Source organism: Thamnophis sirtalis, unplaced genomic scaffold, assembly GCF_051295495.1.
Source record: "Thamnophis sirtalis isolate CommonGarterSnake01/CBP01778 unplaced genomic scaffold, rThaSir2_p1.2 scaffold_14, whole genome shotgun sequence".
Lineage (NCBI taxonomy): Eukaryota > Metazoa > Chordata > Lepidosauria > Squamata > Natricidae > Thamnophis > Thamnophis sirtalis.
Genome location: NW_028261394.1, coordinates 11,067,420 through 11,089,919, shown reverse-complemented (window position 1 = coordinate 11,089,919; position 22,500 = coordinate 11,067,420). Strand labels below are relative to the sequence as shown.

Below are 22,500 nucleotides of genomic sequence, written 5' to 3'. Positions count from 1 at the left end.
ATTTGGAAATCTAATGAAGCGAAGCCCCACCCTGTGCTTCTGATACAGCAAATGGGTTTAATTTTTTAATCCAGTCTTTCCCTAATCCAGATGTTCAGGCTGGAGGGCACAAGCCCATATAACATCTGGAAGGTATAACAGGATGCCAGGAATCCTGCTTGCAGAACCTTCCCCCTGCAGTTGCTCCAAGAGAAATGGATCATGTAACATGCTAATCTTGATTTATCGCCGATCAAATCCTGATTGATTCTATCCGGATTATCCAGCCAAGCTTTGCCAAAAAAAAAAACCAGAAAAGAGGAACAGGGAAAAAAGAGGACCGCCCTTCTCTCGCCGGCCCCGCCCCTTATGCTAATCAGCGCTGAATCACGCTCATCAGGGGAGGTGGGGGAAAAAAATCCCCAAATGCGTCCAAGCCTTAGATCCGATGAGCCTTGACAGCGGGGGGCGAAACCAAACCACTTCGCAGCGAAGGGGAGCCGAGAAAGCCAAGGAGCGCTCCCTCCGACACTCCGCCCGCCACTTCATCGCTGGCGCGGCGACATCCCAATCTTCCTTTACATGATAGATATAGTGTAGAGAAACCGCCACCTGAGCTTTCAAGAGCGGCTGTCCCCGTTTTCCAAATATGTCTTCTTTCCGTCGCCCCCCCATCGTCTCATTTTGGTACATCCCACGTTGGGGGGGGGGGGAGAAAGAAAGCCAGCCGAGAAGCGGAAGAGAAGGAAAAGCCGTATGAGGAGGAGGAGGAGGGGGCGGAGCCACCGGCGAGCCACGTGACGCAGGGCCCCCGCCGCCATTTTGTTCTGCGGCGCCTGGGTATTTAGAGGCAGCGGCGGGCGCAGCGGAGAACCGTCCGCGCAGGAACTCCGTTGTGTCGACACCACCGCCCAAGGCCGCTGACGCCGCCCCGCCATCTTGCCTCCTTCCCCCGGCGGCGCAGCGAGGGCCGGAAGAAGAGCCGGAGTAGAAGCGTCAGCCCGACCCCGCCGCCTCAGCAGCAGCAGCAACAGCAACAGCAACCGCAACCACCGTCCTCTTCCTCGCCCCCCTCACCCGGCTCCGCCATGGTCGCTGCTCCGGCCGGACCCGAGTACTCCCCCTTCTTCGCCGTCATGGGCGCCTCGGCCGCCATGATCTTCAGCGGTGAGGCACCCCGGGGGGAAGGGAGGGAGGGAAGCCGGTTTGGGGGGGGGTCTGTTGCCATGGGGGTCGTCGCCCTCCTCCTGTCCATCTTCATCTCCATGCCTTGCCCTCGTACGACCCCGCTAGGGTCGGGTGGGTGGTATGGAGGGGGGCGCCTCCAGCTCCTTGAATTGGGGAGGATCTCCAAAAGGGTTTATATGGGTGGGGGGGCGCTTCCAGCCCTGAATTGGGAAGGGGTCTCCAAAGGGCTCTCTATGCGTGATGAGGAGGGGCCTCTTCCAGCTCTTTGAATTGGGGAGGGTCTCCAAAAGGGTTTATATGGGGGGGAGCGCTTCCATCTCTGAATTGGGGAGGGGTCTCCAAAAGGGTTTATATTGGGGGGAGCGCTTCCAGCTCTGAATTGAGGAGGGGTCTCCAAAGGGCTCTCTGAGTGTTGGGGGCGCTTCCAGCTCTTTGAATTGGGGAGGGTCTCCAAAAGAGGGCATGGGGTCGCGGGTGGGGGCGCAAGAGATATCGCTCTTTTTAAAAAATGGGGAGGGGGAAATAGGCTGGGTTGTGAGCTTAATCGAAGCCTTTTTTGGGGTGGGTGGGTGGCAGCCTGCCAGGCTGGGGAGGATGGGAGATGGAGTCCGGTGCCTCTCCCCCCAGGCTGCTTTGATTTTATTTTTTTTAAAGAGAATCCCTTTCTCTTCCCCCCTCCCAAAAAAAACAGAAGCAAGAGTCGTCTGGTGTGCCATTGTCGAAATGCCACCCCCGCCTGGTGGCTGTGGTGCATTGGGAAGGGCAAGGTGGCTTTTTGGCAATGTCGTCTTTTTCTCTCTGCTGCTGCTGCTTGGGAAGCCCCACCCTGCTTGGAAGGATCCAGTAGATTCCTCTCCCACCCTGGCTTTGGAAGCCCCCCCCCTTCCTGCAGACCCCTGCGGGGAGAGAAAAGGACAGGCAGGTCCTGTCTCCCCTGCACCCCCCCCACCCCAGAGGAATTTGGGTGGCTTGGAGGATATCGATGCCCTTTAATGTTTGATCTCTTTTTAAAGAAGCTTTTCGCCCAGTGCCGCTGTGTGACATCTGCCTGCTTTTTTTCTCCAGTCTAAAAAAAAAAAAGAGAGGAAGAGATCTTGTCTTTTACTCCAGCTTCTCTCTTCTCCCCCCCCCCCAAAAAAAAGATTTAAGCAGCTGGGTGGCCTCAAGTGGCTGCAGAGATGTTCCTGCCCAGGTGAAGGGTGGGACCCCAGTCTGGCTGGAGCCAGACCAGCCCTGCCTGCCTGCTTGCTTCTTTTTACATGCCAACCTTCCTGCTTTCTGGAGTTAGGGGTGGTGGTGGAGGGAAGAGGTATTTGGAGAAGGGTCCTCCGGGGAATTTGAAGAGGGGGAGATGGAAGAAAAGGAGATAGGCTTCTTTGGGGAAAAGGTGATGGAAAAGCGGGGGGGGGATGGGAGTGATGTCATAACACCAGCTGATGGAGGAACCCTGACCGCCCATGTGACTGTGGGGGGGGGGGGAGAGAAAGCGATGTTTAGAAGCCTCTGCTGCTTTCCCCACATTGACGAATTCAGCTAAGCTTGCAATGTACCCGTGACCCGGATAGGAAGGCTGGCAGATTTCAATGGGGCCGAGAAAACTGGTTTCTAAATTAAGGAGGAGCTGCAAAAGAGGAGGGTTTTTCCTACCAGTATCTCCTTCGTTTATTGTGAGCTTATCTGCTGACTGCTGGCTTCTCAGGACTGAGATAAGCCAAAGTAGGCCACCAGAGCTATTCTACTCCCTAAGAATTGTCTGTGACTGAAGCTTTCAGATATTGGAAGAATACTGTGAAATTCAGTCTGGATTTTTGTGGCTGCTTGAAAAAATAAAAAGAGTCCCAGATGACTGATAAAATGAAACTAGTGGCCTTAGTGTTGCAGCCTCAGTTCTATCTTTCGTGCTCACTTCACTGTACAGAACTGGGGCTCATCCAGAATTAGAACATGAAGCCACATCTTTGAACTGTATCTTTTTAGGATGATGGGAATGTTGCAACTGATGGCACACAACCTGCAACACAATACGCCTTTCTGGTCTTGTCATCCTCCAGATGGGTTGGGATAACATGACAATTGTGTGCTTTGTTATAACACTGGGATTGGTGGACATTAAATTATTGCTTCAGATAAAGAAACCTCCTCGGTGGCTGTTTTCACCTATCCTGCTAAGCCAGTTTAACCTTGGCTTTATTAAACTAGAATTGGCTGGGTTGATCTACAGTACCATGCAAAGCTCAAACCACATTATGCCAGTCTGTCAGTATTGTTAATACACAATTCAAACCGCTCCCTTAAAACAAATAATTATATTTACAAACATGGCAGTCTTCTGAAATATATTTGCCCATGAGATTTAATTGAACTTTCATTTTGATTCCTAAGGTATTATACAAATTGTGCCTATCTTGTCCCTTTCCTTTTTTGAGGGGTTACATTTTAGATAAAATTCAATTGATGACTTCTTGGGATAATGTTTCCCTGCAAAGCTTAACGTGCATTCGAATCATTCTTGAATATCTTTTTTTTTAAATTTCTCTTTCCTCTGTAGGGGTGTTTTGAGAATGAATTAGTTGTGAGAGTGGATAGCCTTAAGGCCTCCCAGTGTTCATTGTGACTGGATGGAAATGAGAACTGGAGCTGCCCCCATTCAAACCATGCTGTCTTTTGTCTGCCGCTGCTGTTTTTACCAGCTTAATTGATTTCCTTGTAGCAACTAAAAAAAAGAAATGAGCCAAGGATCAAAAAAGAGCAAGCTTTATGCTATTAATGCCATGCAGCTTCTTTAAGCTTTTTTTCCTTTTTCATGGGACTTAATAGTTAACGGAAATAATTTGCAAAGCAGTAAAACATCAGGTTGACTTTGCAGTTTATGGATTATCAGTAATGAGTTGATAACAGCAGCTTGCATCCTTGAACTGAAACCATTGGCCCTGCCCCAAGGGGACAAGCTATTCATACTGATGCCATTTCTAAAGACTTAGAACATCTGTCCACTACTCGGCTCTGGTGCTGCCCCTCCACCCTCAGAAAATCCCCAGTGCAGAAATGCTAAATACTTTTTAATTATTATTTTTTACTGTAGAGGAAGATGGGGCTCTAAGGAGATAAATTGTATGCATATGATACAATGCACAATGGAGCATAAGCTAGTCGTTGACTTACGGCCACAATTGAGCCAAAAATTTCTGTTAAGCAGGTTAGTTGTTGAGTGAATTTTGCCTTTTTTTAAAAACAACCTTTCCTGTCACGGATCTTAAGCGAATCACTGCAATTAAGTTAGTAGCACAGTTGTTAAGTGAATCTGGCTCTTCCCCATTGAATCCGCTTGTTAGAAGGTCGCAAAAGGTCATCACATGACCCCTGGACACTGCAGCTGGCATAAATATGAGCCAGTTGCCAAGCGTCCAAATTTTGACCATGAGGATGCTGCAACGGTCGTAAAGCGTGAAAAAGGTCATAAGTCACTTTTTTCCAGTGTAAATTTGAACAGTCGCTAAACGAACTGTTAAGTCAAGGACTGTCTGTTGTATCTACTGAGTTGTGCTGAGCAACTCTTAGTACTTCCAAGTACCGGATGCTCATCTTGCTAATCACTTCACCCAAGTTAATCCGGTTGTGGCAGGCATCCCGATAGGAGAATCTTGAGATGTGAATATAAGGTAGGCAGGGATAGCAATGAGTTCTACCTTGGAGGGCCATAAGGAAGAGACAAGGCAGTGGTCTATTATAGGTTTTAATGAGTCATTGAAGCCTAGTTTGCTGCTAGCAGATCCAAGCCTTGTTCTGTGCAAGCAGGCTGGATGCAGAAGTCATGTTGTATAAACAGCCTCATCTTGGTCCTATACACACTAATTTCTGATGATAGTAAACATCTCGTAGAAACCATTCTAGTCACCACTGGCTCATCCTGTGAGGGCTCACTGCTTCCCTGATGACCTTCAGGCCATCAACAGTCGAGATTGATCTCCAGCCTCAAGGGATATTGTGATATTTCTCCCCAAACCACCACCCCCCCCGGATTAAATTTATAGCAAGGATGGTCAAATGCCACGGAGTGATTTAAATATTTTTCCTTGCAACATGGCTAACTGAAATGTTTCTCATCGCAGGAGGAAATGGTGACAAATTTTCCAAGGAATTAAATGGCCATAAATCCCCATCATGTTCCGCTACTTATGGTTCTTGAAAATGGCATGACGATTGAAGTTAACATATCTTGCTGAGTAATGTGGGGGTCTCCAAACTTGGCAACTTTAAGACTTTGGAAGGCTACAAATCTTAAAAGTCAGCAAGCTGGAACACCCCTCCGCTAAGCCAAAGATGGCGTTTGGTTTCACCTTTGTTGTATGAAACCAAGCATTTTGGTTGATAAAACATGATTTATGACAGTAAAAGTATGTAGAATACAACATTGGCAAAGTGGGGGGAATTGGGAGCCAAGATTTGGTGGGTCCATCTCATGTGAACAAGAGTGCTTTTGAAATTGGTCCTTTAATTGCAATTTGCTTATTTTAGGACAGGTATCAGAATTGTCATCCCTATCACAAAATAGTGATTGTGTCATCTGTTTTAGCAGTTGCGATTAAAGTGACTTTCTGTACCGAAAGGCAGTTTGGCAAGAACATGTGCCTGGGATAATTCATATGCCCTGGAATCATATGTCAGTTAGTATGGTGGCTTGTTTTTCTGCTTTAGAACTGGGCTCATCCAAGACCGCCCCGTCTGGAGAGTTTTGTGATTTATTAGTGCCCTTTCTGTACGTGAAACTGTCAATGCAAAGGTACTGTTTTCCGTTTTGGGTTATTATGTCATCAGTTGATTGACTAGATCTATATACTGCATCATGTGGTCATCATGTGGTCTCCTTCATAGAGGCCATCATGTGGTCTCCTTTGTGGAGATTCAAGGCATGTATCTAGCCAGGGAAATATTACTTTAAAAAAATGCATGAATTCAGCCAGCTGTGGTTCAATCCACAAACCTTGTTTAAAAGAATTATACCTTAAGGCAGTGTTTCTCAACCTTGGCGAGTTTAAGCCCTGTGGACTTCAACTCCCAGAATTCCCCGGCCTGAGTTGCAGAACTGCCTGATTTAACTGTCGACATTTCTTCAGAACGATCTCTTAGAAACAGGTAGCTATGGGGAGATGGTTGCTGAAATCAGCTGGATAATATGCAGCTTATTCATGCTAAATTGTTCTTTGGGAATCTGATGGCTGAGAAGTTCACTAAAACCTAGTAGAACCTATTCTAGTAAATACATATCTAGTCAAATAAATTCCTCTATTCTGACATGATAATTGTGCGGTTCAAAGTACCATATATTTTTTTTGAAAAATAGCTGCTGAGAACAACAATATGGATGCCCTTTGCTTTTAGAACTAAGACATATTTTTTAAGCAGCAATCTTGCAATCCCAAAAATAATTCTAAATAGTTTTAAATTGGATAAGGTAAAGGTTCTCCTCGCACATATGTGCTAGTCATTCCTGACTCTAGGGGGCAGTGCTCATTTCTATTTCAAAGCCGAAGAGCCAGCACTGTCCAAAGACGTCTCCGTGGTCATGTGGCCGGCATGACTAAATGCCGAAGGCGCACGGAATGCTGTTTCCTTCCCATCAAAGGTGGTTCCTATTTTTCTACTTACATTTCTTATGTGTTTTTGAACTGCTAGGCTGGCAGAAGCTGGGACAAGTAACGGGAGCTCACTCTGTTACCAACCTCTGAACTGCCGACCTTTCTGATCAACAATCTCAGCACCTTATCCACTGAGCTACCGCATCCCTATTTTAAATTGTATATGTGATGAAAAAGAATTAATATTTAATATAGTCCTACAAGAAGCCAAAAAAAAACCCTATTCCTGGAAATATAGGTTGGGTGTTAAGTCCCCTCCCCCAATAGCCTGCAATTCTAGTTAGCATTGTGGATCATCTGGGTGTGGAGTACAATCATAAAGTGCAGGGATTCTGTATTTGAGGAGATAAAGATGGCCTCTGTAGTTTGAATTGCCTTTTCTCAGATGCCCACTCCTATGAAGGGAGGAGGCTCGATAAGGGGGAGGAGATTCAATAATGATTTCCTTTCAGACTGATATTTAGGAATAATGCTCACGAAACATGTTTAAACAAGCATGGCTTAACACGCTATATGAAACCGATCACTGTCTATAAATAGTCACCGCTTTTCTGTTTGAGCGTTCCCACGGAGTTCAGAGGGAGTGTTGTGTTAATATGTTGAAAACATATTAACATATTAAGGAGTCCACGGAATCTTTTGACCTCTTGCAAGTATTTATTTACTGAATTTAACTTTTTACTATCTCAGATTTATTAGTCCTGGAGGCATTTTTTAATATTAGGATGGTACTTGGTTAAAAAAGATGCTATATAAGGGATCGAAAAACATTAATAAAGAGAAAGTGGTAATCTAATGGTATTGTTTCTTAATACTCTGCCTATCATAGTATGATAATAATGAGCTGAGGTGGCGCAGTGGTTAGAGTGCAGTACTGCAGGCTACTTCAGCTGACTGCTAGCTGCAATTTGGCAGTTCAAATCTCACTGGCTCAAGGTTGACTCATCCTAAGGTGGGTAAAATGATCCAGGTTTTGGGGGCAAAGAGGCTGACTCGGTAAACCGCTTAGAGAGGGCTGTAAAAGGACTATGAAGCAGGGTATAAGTCTAAGTGCTATTGCTATAGTAGCATGCTTATTGGACAACCCTACGTGAATGTGCTTAAGCTAAAGATGGATAATATGGGCCCATAAACACAGTTGTGTTGGGATTAGGTCTATCCCTCTGTGTGAACTTTGACCAAAGAATAAGCTTGCTTATATTTGAATCTTGAGAATTATAAAACTAGATAACCAATTTATTTTTTGGCCACTGACTTGCAATAGAGGTGGCACTTCAGTTCCGCTGTCTGTATTTTTCCAGTGAGTGTCCCTCAACCCTGATGGAAATATCCTCAGCTTCTGACCAAGAAACATGCTGACTAAACCCCTGGATCACGGAAAAGGATGAACCTCTTGATTCATTTCTGAAATAAGCTGTGTTGTCTTAATTTCCAATACTCAGAGCAGAGTCACCATACCCTGGCTGAAAGTCTTCTCTACAGCTTTCATGCTTGTCAGTCATTCTAACAAAACCGGTATTGTTCCAAAAAGACATAGCATAGTATGGTATTCTTTTTTTAAAAAAAATGTCACAATTTGTGCAAAGACTCAACTGCTGAAAAGTGTCCTTTTAAAACCTTCATTGCGACAAGGTGTTTTGTCCTTGTTTTTCTTGCTTTATATTTCCTGTCAGAGTTTTTCTATTTTTCTTGCACACCATAGTAAAAAGAAAAAACCTACAGCTTAACCAGCAGTTTTTGAACAGTTTATTTCCCCTTCTTTCAATTCCTCTTCACACCAATTTAAAGAAGAACATTTGAAATTCTGCTGTAGCTGGAAGAATAGTATGTAGACCACAGTTCATCTAATCCGCAATTATAAGTGCTATGCTGTAAAGTAACATAGGGACGCAGTGGCTAATAAGCTGAGCTTGTCAATCAGAGAGGTCGGCGGTTCGAATCACTAGCGCTGCGTAACGGAGTGACCTTCTGTTATTTGTCCCAGCTTCTGCTAGCCTAGCAGTTCGAAAGCACGTAAGAAATGAAGTAGAAAAATAGGAACCACCTTTGGTGGGAAAAGTGTATTGTTACTGAATCACCAGTTTCAAAGAAAAAAAAATGTATAAAATAGATACATTTGTAACATCCCTCTTTAAAAAAGAATACAGACTGATTAGAATTTAAACAGAATGAATAAATGCAGCTAGTGATGGGACAGGTGCTTTTCTTTCCTGTGGGATGGAAGAATCAGGTGTGTGCTTAAGGTATCCGTTCTTCAAACTACCTGTGGATTTCTGACTCTCAGTGATGTGACCACTGGGGAACAAATTCCTTTTTGCATGCCAACTTGTTGCCATTGAACAAGAACAGGCTCAGTCATGACGAGGTTTCTTATGAAAGTAAATAGGTTATTCTTTGATCAGGGTGGATTTGATTTAAATTAAGTTGATTTAAATCACTATTAAAAAGGCTTGATTTAAATCAACTTAGATTGAAATCACAATGTTTAAAAAGCATCTGTCATCTCTGTCCTGCAGCGGCTCCCCCTCTGACCCACCAACAATCCCAATATTGCAGAATAGACAGCCTCATGCTATCTAACTAAGCTCCATTTCATGCTGAATAAACTAAATAATGAATGAATCTTAAAAAAAAATATTTTAAAAAAATCTTAGATTTTTATCCACCCTGCCTTTGATACTGTCTCTCTCTAATGTTAAGTCTTGTTGAAGGTGCTGTTTCGCTCCTCCTCAACCAGGAGATACTCATTTCTTCAGGTAGCCTGTGAAAGCTTCACCAGTAGCACAAACTTGACCTCTGCTGGAATATCACTAGTGACTTGACGCGAAGATTTGAGAACCTTGCCCTTTTGTGTGAAATTGTGGTCCCTCAGTCAGATCGTAGCTTTCTGGAGCTTGGCAAAAAGAATTTTCTGGAATGATTCAAAAGTGTCGTAGGTTATGAGTCAATCAACCTCCAAAACTAATTTTTCCCTCTACCAATTCATCAACAGGAATTCTCTCCCCCCCCCTCTTCCCTATGTATTTTTTGTATATATTATTTAGCAGCCCGCAAAGCTGGCAGGTGCTTTTTAGGCAGCTTAACCAGTGCTGCTTTGCATCTGAAATTGGGAAGTGGAAATTAAGTTGTGCTCTTAAGTTTCCTATATTTGTCAAGTGAATGCTTGAAGTGCAGCTAGAGTCTTTGACATAACTTTGACTAGTTGCTGCAATTGGCCTTTATTGAGGGTGCTCAACAAACAGTTGTCCTATCATTTAAGAAATGCATATGAAACTACTCCTTTTCTATCTTGACAGTTGAATGACTTTCAATAACACTGAGATTTTAAATGTTACTAGTTGGTGGGCTGGAGGATAAGTTCCTCCTGCTTAAAGAGGGCTTGGCCATAACAGCAATGTGAATTTGATATGGAATAACATTTTATTCACAAAAACCAAAATCTTATCAGGTACCCTAAAACTTTTGAGGAGACCTTAAAAGTGGGTCTCTGGACCTCAGATACCTTAAAAAAAATCAATCACTTTTTGTGTTGCTCCCAGTGTAATCCACCAAATCCGATTGGCTAAAGGAAAAAATGATTGTTTCACCAAATACATTGCATCAAGGGGAAAAATAGTTTTTAAGAATGTTGTCAAACTGTGATAAGATCTAAAATCAGGTTATGTGAAGAGAAACTGTTAAACTTTTCGCTTCAGTTATGCAAGAATTTGCAAGTTTCATTGCGACTTAAATGCTCATATGCGCTATATATCAAATGCCTTGGACTTCACTTGTTCTTTTTACTAGTTGATATCTAGAGACGAGTTTTTAATTTTTGAATTAGATGCAAGTAGCTACCTGTTTGGGTTAGGTTTAAGACATACTTTATCTCTTATAAGCTGGGTCTAATGAATACCAGTGAGGTTAGATCTCAATTACCTCAATGTTTTTTCTGCAGTGTCTATAGAAAAAGAAGGGAATGTAAACTGGCAGTGCCAACTTCCAGTGCCATTTTTATTTGGAGGAATACTTGAGGATGTTATGTGTCCCCAAGAGTCATTCATAGGAAATGAAAACTGATCCCTGCCACCCTTTAAATTATTCTACGGTGCTTGTGAAATATGGATACAGGAGATTTTCTTGGAAGTCTCCATTGGATTAAAGTGATCAGTTTTAATCCCTTGATCCATAACTATTCACTTGGCATTTATCTAGACAAGGCATCAACAGATGGATACCCCCATGATAGTTTCTCAGAAAGGAACGATCACAATTATTGGTCTTCTATGAAAACAAATACAGATGCAATTAAGCTGGAAATGTAGTTCTTGCTTTCCGTTCGGAATAAAAAAAGCGTGTGGGTTGAGCTCCCTGTGATGCTCATAGTAACAAGGAGACCGTCTCAACTGTCCAGTATCTCTTGTAGACATGGACCTGCCTGTAGCAATTACATATGATTTATCCGAGCAGCTACATAGCCAAGAAAGAACTGGTTTAGCAAGTGTGGGTCACCTGGTTTTGCTGGGCAAATAGGTATGAACACCTAACTAGCTTGTTGCAAGTCCTCTAGTATCGGGTGATAGGGCTTAAGGTGGCCTGCAACAGTGGTGGGTTCCAGTATCGGGTGATAGGGCTTAAGGTGGCCTGCAACAGTGGTGGGTTCCAGGCGGTATGCCCCGGTACGGGCTTACAGGTGGCAGCTGGGAGCAGCGGCCACTGTACCGGAACGGTGCTTTGGAGGGCCCTCCCACCCGCCCATGTTCCTTACCTCTATTTGAGCTAACTGGGCCATTTGCGCACACACGGGCGGCGTACGACACCTGTGTGACCTCCTCTGAGCTGGAACGTCACAGGGCGGTGGGATCCGGAACTCACCACGGTTTGAAAACAAAAGGCAGTGAACAATCAATCCTGTCTTTAGAACTGTGCCTAGCAAGTATGTGTGCACAGCCTCTGCCCATGTTGGCACCGCAGCTTCAAGAATTGAAGCCGTCAGATTGGTTTGGGGCATTGTAGCATGGACGTATCTGGAAAACAGAGAGGCGAAGCATCATTTGATATTGGCACATCTTTCTACTTAAATGCTTTTTTAGTATGTGAAAGCAGAAATGAAACATCACCTTGAACAGTGAGCCAATCTGCAAACACAGACTCTCTCTCAAAAAAAAAACAACGCCCACACAGTCATTTCTGATTATGTTTTTTTCCAGAACAGTTGCGTTAAATACAGTTTTGCTTGAAAGTTTGCCTTTTCTGATGGGGCTTCAATTTTACAAAGGGTAGTAGCCCTGTCCTAGGAAGCTGGAAGGTGTAAGCATACTCGTGGCTAAGTCAAGGACTAGAGATATTAATAAAAGCTGAACAACAGACAAGCTAACGGTCTCATAACTTTGCTCCAGAGAACTTTCAGCTGTGAGGACTTTGGTCTGTTCTGGGACTGTTTACGCAGCAGAGCAGAAGATAACAGGCAGCATTCTGCAATAAATTTCTAGAAAAGAAACATGAATAGAATCATGTTGCCTTTAGCAATTTTTTTTATGTCCCTGCTTTCAATCCAGTTTCTATAGCACACAGCCTCACCTGCAGAGAATCTGCAGTATAGTTAGGGTACTAAGAGAGTGAACAAGGGTCAAGGAACTCAGGCAGGACCCTTTGCTCCCCCCTCCTTTCTTCCCCCCTCCCAAAAGAATGGAGAACAATAACTTATGCCTAATTTAAGAAGGTCAAAGGGTAGTAGACTCCTAAGTCAGTGGCTAAGATGCTGAGCTTGTCAATCAGAAAGGTCGGCAGTTCAGCGGTTCGAATCCCTAGCGCCGCATAACGGAATGAGCTCCCGTGGCTTGTCCCAGCTTCTGCCAACCTAGCAGTTCGAAAACGTAAAAATGCAAGTAGGAAAATAGGAACTACCTTTGGTGGGAAGGTAACAGCGCTCCGTGCACCTTCGGGCGTTGAGTGATGCCGGCCACTTGACCACGGAGACGTCTTCAGACACCTCTGGCTCTTCAGCTTTGAAACGGAGATGGGCTAGAGTCAGGAATGACTGGCACATATGTGCGTGGGGAACCTTTGCCTTTAATTTAGGAGGGTGGCCATTGTACAGTACTATGATCCTAGGGTTTTGCACATTGTAGTCCTGGGATGCTTAACAAGCAAAATGCCCTTGTGGTGCAGGGTGGCCCATAGCCGCTCTCGGCAAGGGACTCAGTTCATTTCTATTATTGTCTTTAACAAAGAATTCAACTGCAAGGAAAGGATGGAGGAGACAAAGTGGTACCCAGCATCTCTCCTGGCAAAACTCAAAAGTGCCTTGCTGAGTATCTGCTGTGAGTTCTTTTTCTCCCAGGAGCAAATGTTTGTCATAATAATGTCTGCTCTCAAATTTTGAGAAAATGCCGGGATCCTTGTTAATCCTTGATCATTGCTAACCAACCTTCCTGCTAACAGCAGGAAGACTGCTTCTGTCTTTCTTGTTTGTAACCGCCCAATTCCAGCCTCCAAAACCGAAACTGGCATTTTGAGAGCCAGAGCGAAGGGTGGTGTGAGATCACACTTTTTTTTTTCTTTAAATGAGCTATGGTGGCTGTTAGGTAAGTTGGGAGAGCGAGTGCGTTCAGAGAAGCGTTGTGAGAGTTGTGTTGGAGAACACACAAATCAGCATACAGAGACACTGCAGTTTAAATAGGCTTTACCTTTCGTGGAAACAGAGGTATCAGAGTCCATCAAACAGTCCAAGTCATACACGGATAAGACAGTCAATCATCAATGTCTTTCAGTTAAGGGATAATCCAAATAACATAGTCCATAATCATACAAACAGTCTGGTACTCAAAGTTTGCTAGCAGTTGCAAAACCTACAATAGCTCACGGCACTTTCTAACAGCCAGCTTCCAAAACACTCAGATCAGATCAGCCCAGCATCTAACAAAACAGAGAGCTAACAGTCATTCTGGCTCCCTCTTATGGCCGATTGAGGAAAACAGCAACCAATCACATTTTACAGTATGATTTAAAGAAACAGGTATAGCATTGTTACATGATTTATATATTGCCAACCCAACCGTTAGATTATATTCCTAACAGTGGCACAAGTGGTTAGAACGCAGTATTGTGTCAGCGTTCCAAGTATTATGTAGAATTAAATCAGAGTGATCCTTAAAGTTCCAATTTAATAAAGCAGACATCTTAGCACATCTGTGTTAATCCCAATTCTGGAAATGACATCAGAATTGCACCCAGTTGAAAGTTCATGATCTTGTCCCCACACCCACAATCCATCACATGGTCCAATCTTCTTCCACGCTAGCATCTCCACCCAGCTGCTTCCAGTCAGGTGTAAAAGTGCAGAGACAAAAGATGACCTTGGCTTCTAGAAAAGAATGATAACAATACATTCCACAATCCTACTCCTGTCTATTCCCCCCTCCTATCAACTATACTAATGAAACAGCATAATGAAATAAGAGAAAGTGTGGCAGCCAAAATTCTAAAAGGAAATATAAATGCAAGCCTGACATATTGCAGGCTAACTACCCACTGCCAGCAATTCCAATTCTTACTGAGTATATAAGTCTAAGTGTTCTTGCTAAATGTCATGGGTGAGGTTGGGACATACAAGAAGTCCAACTTGGCTTGTGCTTGGGTAGACTTTGACTCATTGAAGGTGGAGAAAACAAGCTCAGCGGTTTGAGTTGGTTATGTAAACAGATTGCACCTTTCCCATGTACTGACATTGCTTTCCTCTTTTTTCTTGTTTTGTGGGGTATTGAAAAGGAAAGGGAAAGTTTGATCTAATAACATTTCAAAATTATTATGCTGCTTCTCAGTGAATGAAGCAAAGGGAGGATCGTTTTTGCAACCTCGACCAGGATTTCTAAAAAGTATAGCAATATGTTTCTTGCTTTTGGAAATGGCAAAATTGGGGTCTAAGTGTTGTGTAAAGTATATATTTAATATCAAGGAAATTCCTAACATTCCCCAGGATCAAGAAAAAAAAAATATCCCAGCTTCGCCTCCCTGTGTGACAAAGTCCTCTCCGCCCTGCTCAGGTCAAACTTGACCTTTGTAAAACAAAAGGAACAAAAGTTGCATCCGTACTGAACTAAGCTCGTTACCTAGAAGAATGATGAACTTCTAGCTGTCCAGGGTCATGGATTGAGAGGGGTGATCATAAAAATCGAATGAATGAATGAAAATTTCAACCATAGATGTGTATGTATAAATGACCTGGCATGGTTTTAAAAAGGGACACTTAGAGAAGCTCCGTGGCACGACAAAATCGCGGTGATAAAATCGCGGCGCTAAAGCCGCGACATCATCACCGCGCGGCAACAGAAGGGCGCTTTAAAACGGCGCCGCGGCAGAAAGCCGACTTCAATTAAGGTTAGGATTAGGGTTAGCGTTAGGGTTAGCGTTAGGTTTAGGGTACTGAGTGCTTGGGAATGTGCGAATTTGCCCTCCGCGATTATGTCATCGCGGTAGGGTTGCGTTTTTCCTTACCGCTTAGAACGGCGCAAATTAGTCTTCGCGCTTATGTCTCCACGGATAAGGGCTTCACGGATTTGTGGTGGAACCGAGAGGCCTGAGCGGATGCCTTAGGGCAGGGGTCGGCAACCGTAAGCACTCAAAGAGTCACACTTCCCAACCGGAAGCCTCCCGTTCAATTCTGGAGCTGACTGGAAGTCCAGTTCCTCCACCATAGATTCTTCTCCTAGCATGGCATCCTTTTTCCGGATGTCCGGTGTCCCCCACCGTAGTCGTCTCCTAATGCTGCATCCTTTTTCCTGTGCCTGTCCTAAATCCTATCAATTGTGGAGCCGCAGCAGAGGGATGAAAGAGCCACATGTGACTCCAGAGCCACAGGTTGCTAACCCCTGCCTTAGGGATTAGAGGTTTAGTTACGTGATGTGTTGGGCCTTTGGTAAGACTCATCTGTGCCTTTTCTCTCTTGCAGCCTTGGGTGCCGCCTACGGCACAGCGAAAAGCGGCACGGGCATTGCTGCCATGTCGGTCATGAGGCCAGAGCTGATCATGAAGTCCATCATCCCTGTGGTCATGGCGGGTATCATAGCAATCTATGGCTTGGTAGTGGCGGTCCTGATTTCCAGCTCTGTGTCGTATGACATGTCACTATTCAAGTAAGTTTCTGGGCAAAGGCGGGGCTGCAGAGGTCCCTCGCGGGCTCAAAGATCTGACTCTCATTGGGAAGTGTCCAACTTGTGCTCCGTTCTCTGCTCCCCGAGAAGGGAAACGCTGACCGGAAGTTCCACACTGGAAAGGAACAGGGTGCAGAATCAACATTCCTCAGGCCTTTGATTTTTGTTTTGCCAGCAGAGGAGCAGCTCTTAGGGGAAATGAATGCTGTACACCAGGCATTTCACACACCCTGGCAAGGTTTTAAGTCATGTAAACTTCCAACTCCCAGAATTCCCCCAGCTAGTTTTGCTTTTGCCAGCTGGGGAATTCTGGGAATTGAAGTCCACGTGGCTTAATAGTTGCCAAGGTTGAGAAACTCTGCAGTACGCAAAATTTATTTAATTATTTACAGTATTTACTATTTCTATTATCATTATTTATTTAGGAACTTGATATCCATAAATATTTTTTTTAATGGATCAGAAATAGACAGAGCTTAGAATCGTCGTCGGTGCTCCGCTGTTTGATAAAAGATCTATGATTTCAGTTGTATCTCTGTAGAGGTGTTTTTTTTTTAAATCAGTGTAAATTAAACTTCTAATTGTCCTAGCCCTGCCAACCACTTGCAGTGGAGATGTTCAAAAGGCCATAATGAGCCAACCATCCGGGGGGGGGGGGGAGCCCGCATCCTTTTTATAGTGCACTAGGCATACCTGCCTTGATTAAACCTACCTTTGGAATCCTACCCCCCCCCCCCCAGGTGGTATCTTGCCGTAAGTGGCTCAATTCTAGGGAAGAAACCAAATTCTATGATAGAAAAACCTATGCATCTCCGGGCCATACTAAAGGGCAACTTGGCATTGCTCCAACCATAGTGCCCCATAATGGGGATTTTCCCAGGAGGTAATCCAGATCTGGAATCTTGTGGATAGATTCCCAGTGCCATATCTTCAGGTAATCCTCAACTTGATTCATTTAGCAACTGTTCCCAAGCCACAAAAAAAGGAGGGACCTCTGATTGGCTGCATCCTCCCCGCAGGCATGTGATCAACCTTGGGTGCTTGGCAACCAGCATATATTTACGATGGTTGCAATGTCCTGGGGTCACGTGATCCCCATTTGTGACCTTCTCAGGCAGCTTCCGATCAGAATGGATCAAGGGGGGGGGAAGCAGATTCGTTTAACGACTGCAATGATTTGCTTAATCCTAGCAAAAGTGGTAAAATCAGGCGCAACTCTCTTAACCACCTTGCTTTAGCAACTCAAATTCTCTACTCCCAGTAGGGGTTATAAGTCGAGGACTACCAGTATGGCATTGGGCATTGTGTTCCTAAAATTGGGCAAGATGACAAACAAAGGGTACATCCCACTAAAAAACTCGCAGTTGGGGTATCAAAATCTGAATTTATTTCCAGAACTGATTTTTGACTTGAGTCTTATTCTGGTGTCTTTCCTCGCTTCTTTCATTCATGAAGCAAACTCCTTTAAAACAAAATAACTGATATCCAGTGCAATGCTTTTAATTATTCAGAAGTGTTTAATTGAAACATGTTGGTAAGCTAATCCTCCTCCTGCGACCTTAGACATGCCCAGAAGTTTCCAGGTGTGCTTAAAATGGGCTGAAACACAATCGGCTTTAAATTTTCATGAGAGGCTGTAGTTGACAAGGGGAACCCACTCATGTCTGTCCGTTCAGGAGTAACTCTATTGCTTACTCTACCTTCCAGTCTTAGAAAAACGAAGATTAATTAGAAAAGTTGAGAAGAAGAAAAGAACATGGGTGCAAGAACGGATAGCATCATTAGAGGAAAGCTAAGAATAGCTTGCCAAGAACTTGAAGGAACAAAACATTTTATTCATGACAAAAATGAGACTTGGCCAAGGGTATAAAACTTGTTGAATATGAGATATCAGTGGCACTTAGACTTACATACTGCTTCACAGTACTTTACAGCCCTCTCTAAGCAGTTTACAGAGTCAGCTTATTGATCCCAGCAATCTGGGTTCTCATTTTACCGACCTCGGAAGGCTGAATCAATCTTGAGCCGGTGAAAATCGAACTGCTGGCAGGTGGCAGAGTTAGCCTGCAATACTGCATTCTAACCACTGTGCCACCACAGCTCCATATGTCACAGTCATTCCTGAGTCAAGAGCCAAGGCGGCGCAGTGGTTAAATGCAGCACTGCAGGCTACTGCTAGATCAGCAGTTCAGCGGTTCAAATCTCACCGGCTCAAGGTTGACTCAGCCTTCCATCCTTCCGAGGTGGGTAAAATGAGGACCCAGATTGTTGGGGGCAATATGCTGACTCTCTGTAAACCGCTTAGAGAGGGCTGAAAGCCCTATGAAGCGGTATATAAGTCTACTGCTATTGCTATTGCTGCCTCAGGGAGAGTCCATCAGAAGCCCACCCAATGTTTATTCATTTCACATTTTTCAACCACCCACCTCCCTTAGATGCAAAACCATCATGTTAAGTTAGTTCATGACTTTCTTTGTAAGCCTGGCGTTGGCTTCTTTGACAAGCCATTGCTACACACTGCAGGAGCTCCCTATTTGTGTCCATTGGTTCAGTACAGTTGCATCTGTTGTACCAGAAGCAAATCCAAAGTAGCAATGCATTGGCAATGAGTTTGCTGAGGAACTACCAAGTAAGAGCCATGGTGGCATAGTGGTTGGGGTGCGGTACTGCAGCCTACTTCTGCTGCCTGCTGGCTGCCTGCAATTTGGCAGATCGAATCTCACCAGGCTCAAGGTTGACTCAGCCTTCCATCCTTCTGAGGTGGGTAAAACGAGGACCCAGATTGTTGGGGGAAAGTGGCTGACTCTGTAAACCACTTAGCGAGGTCTATAAAGCACTGTGAAGTGGTATATAAATCTAAGGGCTCTTCCTTCCATCCTTTCTTCCCTCTCTCCCTCCCTCCTTCCTTTTTTCCTTCCCTCTAATTTTTCCTTCCTGCCTGCCACGGCATTTTACTGAAGGCCGACTCTGTAAACCACTTAGAGGATGGAAAGCACTGTAAAGCAGTATATAAGTCTAAGTACTATTGCTACTGCTACAGGAACTGGGCCTGGATAGTCTAGGGAAGAGAAAGACCAGAGGAGACAGGATAGCAGTCTTCCAATATCTCAAGGGTTGCCACAAAGAAGAGGGAGTCAAACTATTCTCCAAAGCACCTGAGGTCAGGACAAGAAGCAATGGGTGGAAATTAATCAAGGAGGGAAGCAACCTAGAACCAAGGAGAAATTTCCTGGCAGAACAATTCATCAGTGACTTGCCTCCAGAAGTTGTGAATGCTCCAACACTGGAGGTTTTTAAGAACATGTTGGATAACCTATTATCCTGCGCTGGAGGAGTAGAGTAGAGGTAGAGTGTAGTGTAGAGTAGGAATAGGAATAGGAATAGAATAGAATGAGTTGGAAAGGACCTTGGAGGTCTTCTAGTCTGACCTGCTGCAGGAAACCCTATACCATTTCAGACAAATGGCTTTCCAAACTCTTCTTGAAGACCTCCAGTGATGGAGCATTCACAACTTCTGGGGGCAAGCTGTTCCACTGATTCATTATTCTAACTGTCAAGAGTCTTCCTCTTCTCCAGGAAACAGCCAGTCTTCCCTGATTGAAGTGGGTTGTTTCCAGCATGTCCTTCACCTTGTCTTCCCTTCCCTTCCAGGAGCTTCCTTCAGCTGGGCGCTGGACTGAGTGTAGGCCTCAGCGGTTTGGCCGCTGGTTTTGCCATTGGCATCGTGGGTGACGCAGGCGTCCGGGGGACGGCGCAGCAGCCGAGGTTATTTGTGGGCATGATCCTGATCTTGATCTTCGCCGAAGTCTTGGGGCTGTACGGCCTCATCGTTGGCCTCATCCTTTCCACAAAAGGGTAACGGCTGCAGAGCACGATGGAAAAAAACAAAACAAACTTAAAAAGTTCCAGAATTTGAAAAAAAAAAATATGGTCTCTCCACAATGTGTACAGTTGTCATCAGTTTGGTAGTTGATCTCTTGTAAATTTTGCGCAATGTATGTGACTTGTCTGTCTTCTGTGTACTTCGATATGAAAAGCAACGGGGGGGTCCTGCCACAAGCCTTTTCCCACAAGGCTTGGAGCGGGGGAAAGCTCCTTTGCTGTTTTCCATCCATTTTTGCCATTAGAGTCCTTTATGTATAAATATAAACTAGAACATGGTAGCTTCCTCCCTTCTCTCTCTCCATTGGATGTTTTATTTATAAGACTTGACATGTTCATACATAATGGAACAAGAGTTTTCAATTTTACATGCTCTCTCTCTCTCTACACACACACACAGGTATATAAATATATATATTAATCTCATGCATAGATAGATTACTACACTGTGGGGTTAACTGTAAGTGCAGAGAAATCCTTGGATGTAATTTGATTCTCAATGATTGCTGTCGTGTCCTGGTATCAGAGTGTTGAGACTGTTTGTGTTTATACAGATAACAGCAAAAAAACGTCTGAGACACTCCTGTGTTCCCAAGTAGTAAAAACTGTATGCTCTGGCATCCAAAAAGTTGTGCAGCCAATGTTGGATTTTGCAGTAATACGTTTCCAGGTAATAAAAAAAAATTCCTCCACTGTATCATGGTCGCACAGTGTGTCTTGTAAGTTGCCTTGAGAGGCGGGATCTCCAAACCCCGGTACTGTTCTGACTGAGGCTTCCCAAGAGCATGAAGCAAACTCCTTGTCCTGACAAAAAAACCTTTTATTAATTGACTGTGAATTCTGGTCATTCACATCCAGCAAAGTCTTTCAAAGGAGGATTTACAGTCACAGACCTCATCTGGCTTGGAGAGCTGCCAGGCCCGATATCTGCAAATCTTGGCAAGGAGTCTTGGAGAGTCACAAGCCAATTAAGCGAACTAATTGTCTCCTGCAAACTCCACTCATCTTTCGTTCCTCTTATTTCCCCTTGGAGGGGCCATTCATTGTCCCCCTGTGGCCTTACTCCCAAGTCAACAACCCCTGTTCTTTAGCTGTTCCCTTCATCTGGCAACTCTGCACATGCGCATACTGGGAATAGGCTCCAGCTGTTCCTCTGCCTCACTGATGTCTGAGTCTGAAGGCAGCTGATAATTGCCATATGGCTCTCACCCTCTCTCTGCCTGCGACTCAGAGCCCTCATAAGCCCTTCCTCCAGACTCCTCCCCAATCTCCTCACTGTCCGAATCTGTTGTCAGCTATGCTGGTGGGCCACAACAGGTACCATCCAGCATAGCCTTCCACTACCAACCCCTCCACCCCTGAGCTTGGGAATACCTGGATCTTACTAACAAACGCCCTGCTTTTTAATGAAACTGGTCAGTCAGAAATGTCAGAACTGGGGAAGCTTGGCTGGTTTTAGCCTTGAATATATCGGGGCATTAACAGATTATGCAAATTCGGCCCATTCGGTTTCAAATGGAATTGACGGTATTGAACAAACCCAGCAATTGAAGTAAATCCTTAGTAGGACTAAAACCATACTGAAAATCGAACTAGGAAATAAAAAGCTGATGAAGCCAAGCGTCCAGCCTCTCCTAATACTTTTCATATGGGCTCTTTGGTGCTGATGCTAGTGGTGTTCTTGCAGACAATTTATTACCCAACTACGTAACATCATCAGTGCTAGAGGGAGTGGGGTTTGCTGTATGTCTATGCACCTGGTCAGTGTCGTAGTTTTCCAAATTAGATTTGATGGGTTGAGAGCCAATTATATGTAAAGGGTTGGCTCTCAACCCATCAAATCTAATTTGGAAAACTACTGAAGCAACAAGAAATACTTGGCTCTCTTGCCAGGCACACTCTTAGTTCAGTGTTAAGAACAGTGTGGACAGGGCTTTTTTCTTTTGCTTACCGCAACAAAAACAATTGTTTTCTGCAATCTTGTGCAGGAATTGGTCTGTTGGATGAGACAGAAAAAGGTGGAGATCCTTCAGGAGGATTACACTTCCAGGAAAAAAAATCTAGCATTCCATAAGGCTATACAAGCCAGTCCGGGATGGTGGCGAAGGTGCCAGCCTAGAAAACAGAAATTCTTGTTTAAATTTAGGCGTGAAAACCAGCTGAGTGCCCTTGGCCCAGTGCCTCTCCTTGGCCCAGCCGGCCTCACAGGGCTGTTGTGGGGAAAACAGGAGGAGAAAAGTGTTGGATTTGTTTGCTGCCTTGCGTTACTTGTCAATAAAAAATAGATATAAATAATAAATAAAAACCACCCACCGAAATAACGAACAGGAAGATTGATGCTCAAGGCAGGAACCATAATGCTCAGATGAGGCCTGAGGTCTCCTGTGAGAATCCTATGCAGTTCCCTTTTCCCCAGTCAGGCCAACCACGCAGCCCACAAAGGAGGAATCAAATCCCCTGCATTATGTATATTCTTGGTATTTCCTGGATTTTCAGGTCACGGACAATCCAGTGACTCATTCCTGGTTTTCCCTCGGCTTCGCAAGCTTCAGGGATGGAAATAGATTTGAGTACCATCCTTGGCTGACCAAAGAAACACTTGGGGTGGGGTGGGGGGGCTGCACCTGTTATTATCTATTCCTTCATCCCATTTCTGTCCTGCCCGTCTCACCTCAATGACTCGT

At 44.5% G+C, this 22,500-nt stretch overlaps 1 protein-coding gene across 1 annotated transcript; it reads left to right on the top strand.

Moving 5' to 3' along the window:
- Nucleotides 1–792: 792 nt before the first annotated feature.
- Nucleotides 793–20,513, top strand: ATP6V0C (ATPase H+ transporting V0 subunit c). Its single transcript, XM_087728534.1, has 3 exons — nt 793–1,146; nt 15,733–15,916; nt 19,586–20,513. The coding sequence occupies exons 1-3, from the start codon at nt 1,068–1,070 to the stop codon at nt 19,791–19,793; spliced, it is 471 nt and encodes a 156-aa protein (XP_087584660.1). The 5' UTR covers nt 793–1,067; the 3' UTR covers nt 19,794–20,513.
- Nucleotides 20,514–22,500: the final 1,987 nt, after the last annotated feature.

What these genes read in the sequence shown, in the direction of transcription:
- ATP6V0C (XM_087728534.1), top strand. Translation starts at nt 1,068, where the DNA reads ATGGTCGCTGCTCCGGCCGGACCCGAGTACTCCCCCTTCTTCGCCGTC. An exon ending in GGCCGCCATGATCTTCAGCG is followed by an intron (nt 1,147 to 15,732) that starts GTGAGGCACCCC and finishes TCTCTCTTGCAG; the next exon opens with CCTTGGGTGCCGCCTACGGC. An exon ending in TATGACATGTCACTATTCAA is followed by an intron (nt 15,917 to 19,585) that starts GTAAGTTTCTGG and finishes CTTCCCTTCCAG; the next exon opens with GAGCTTCCTTCAGCTGGGCG.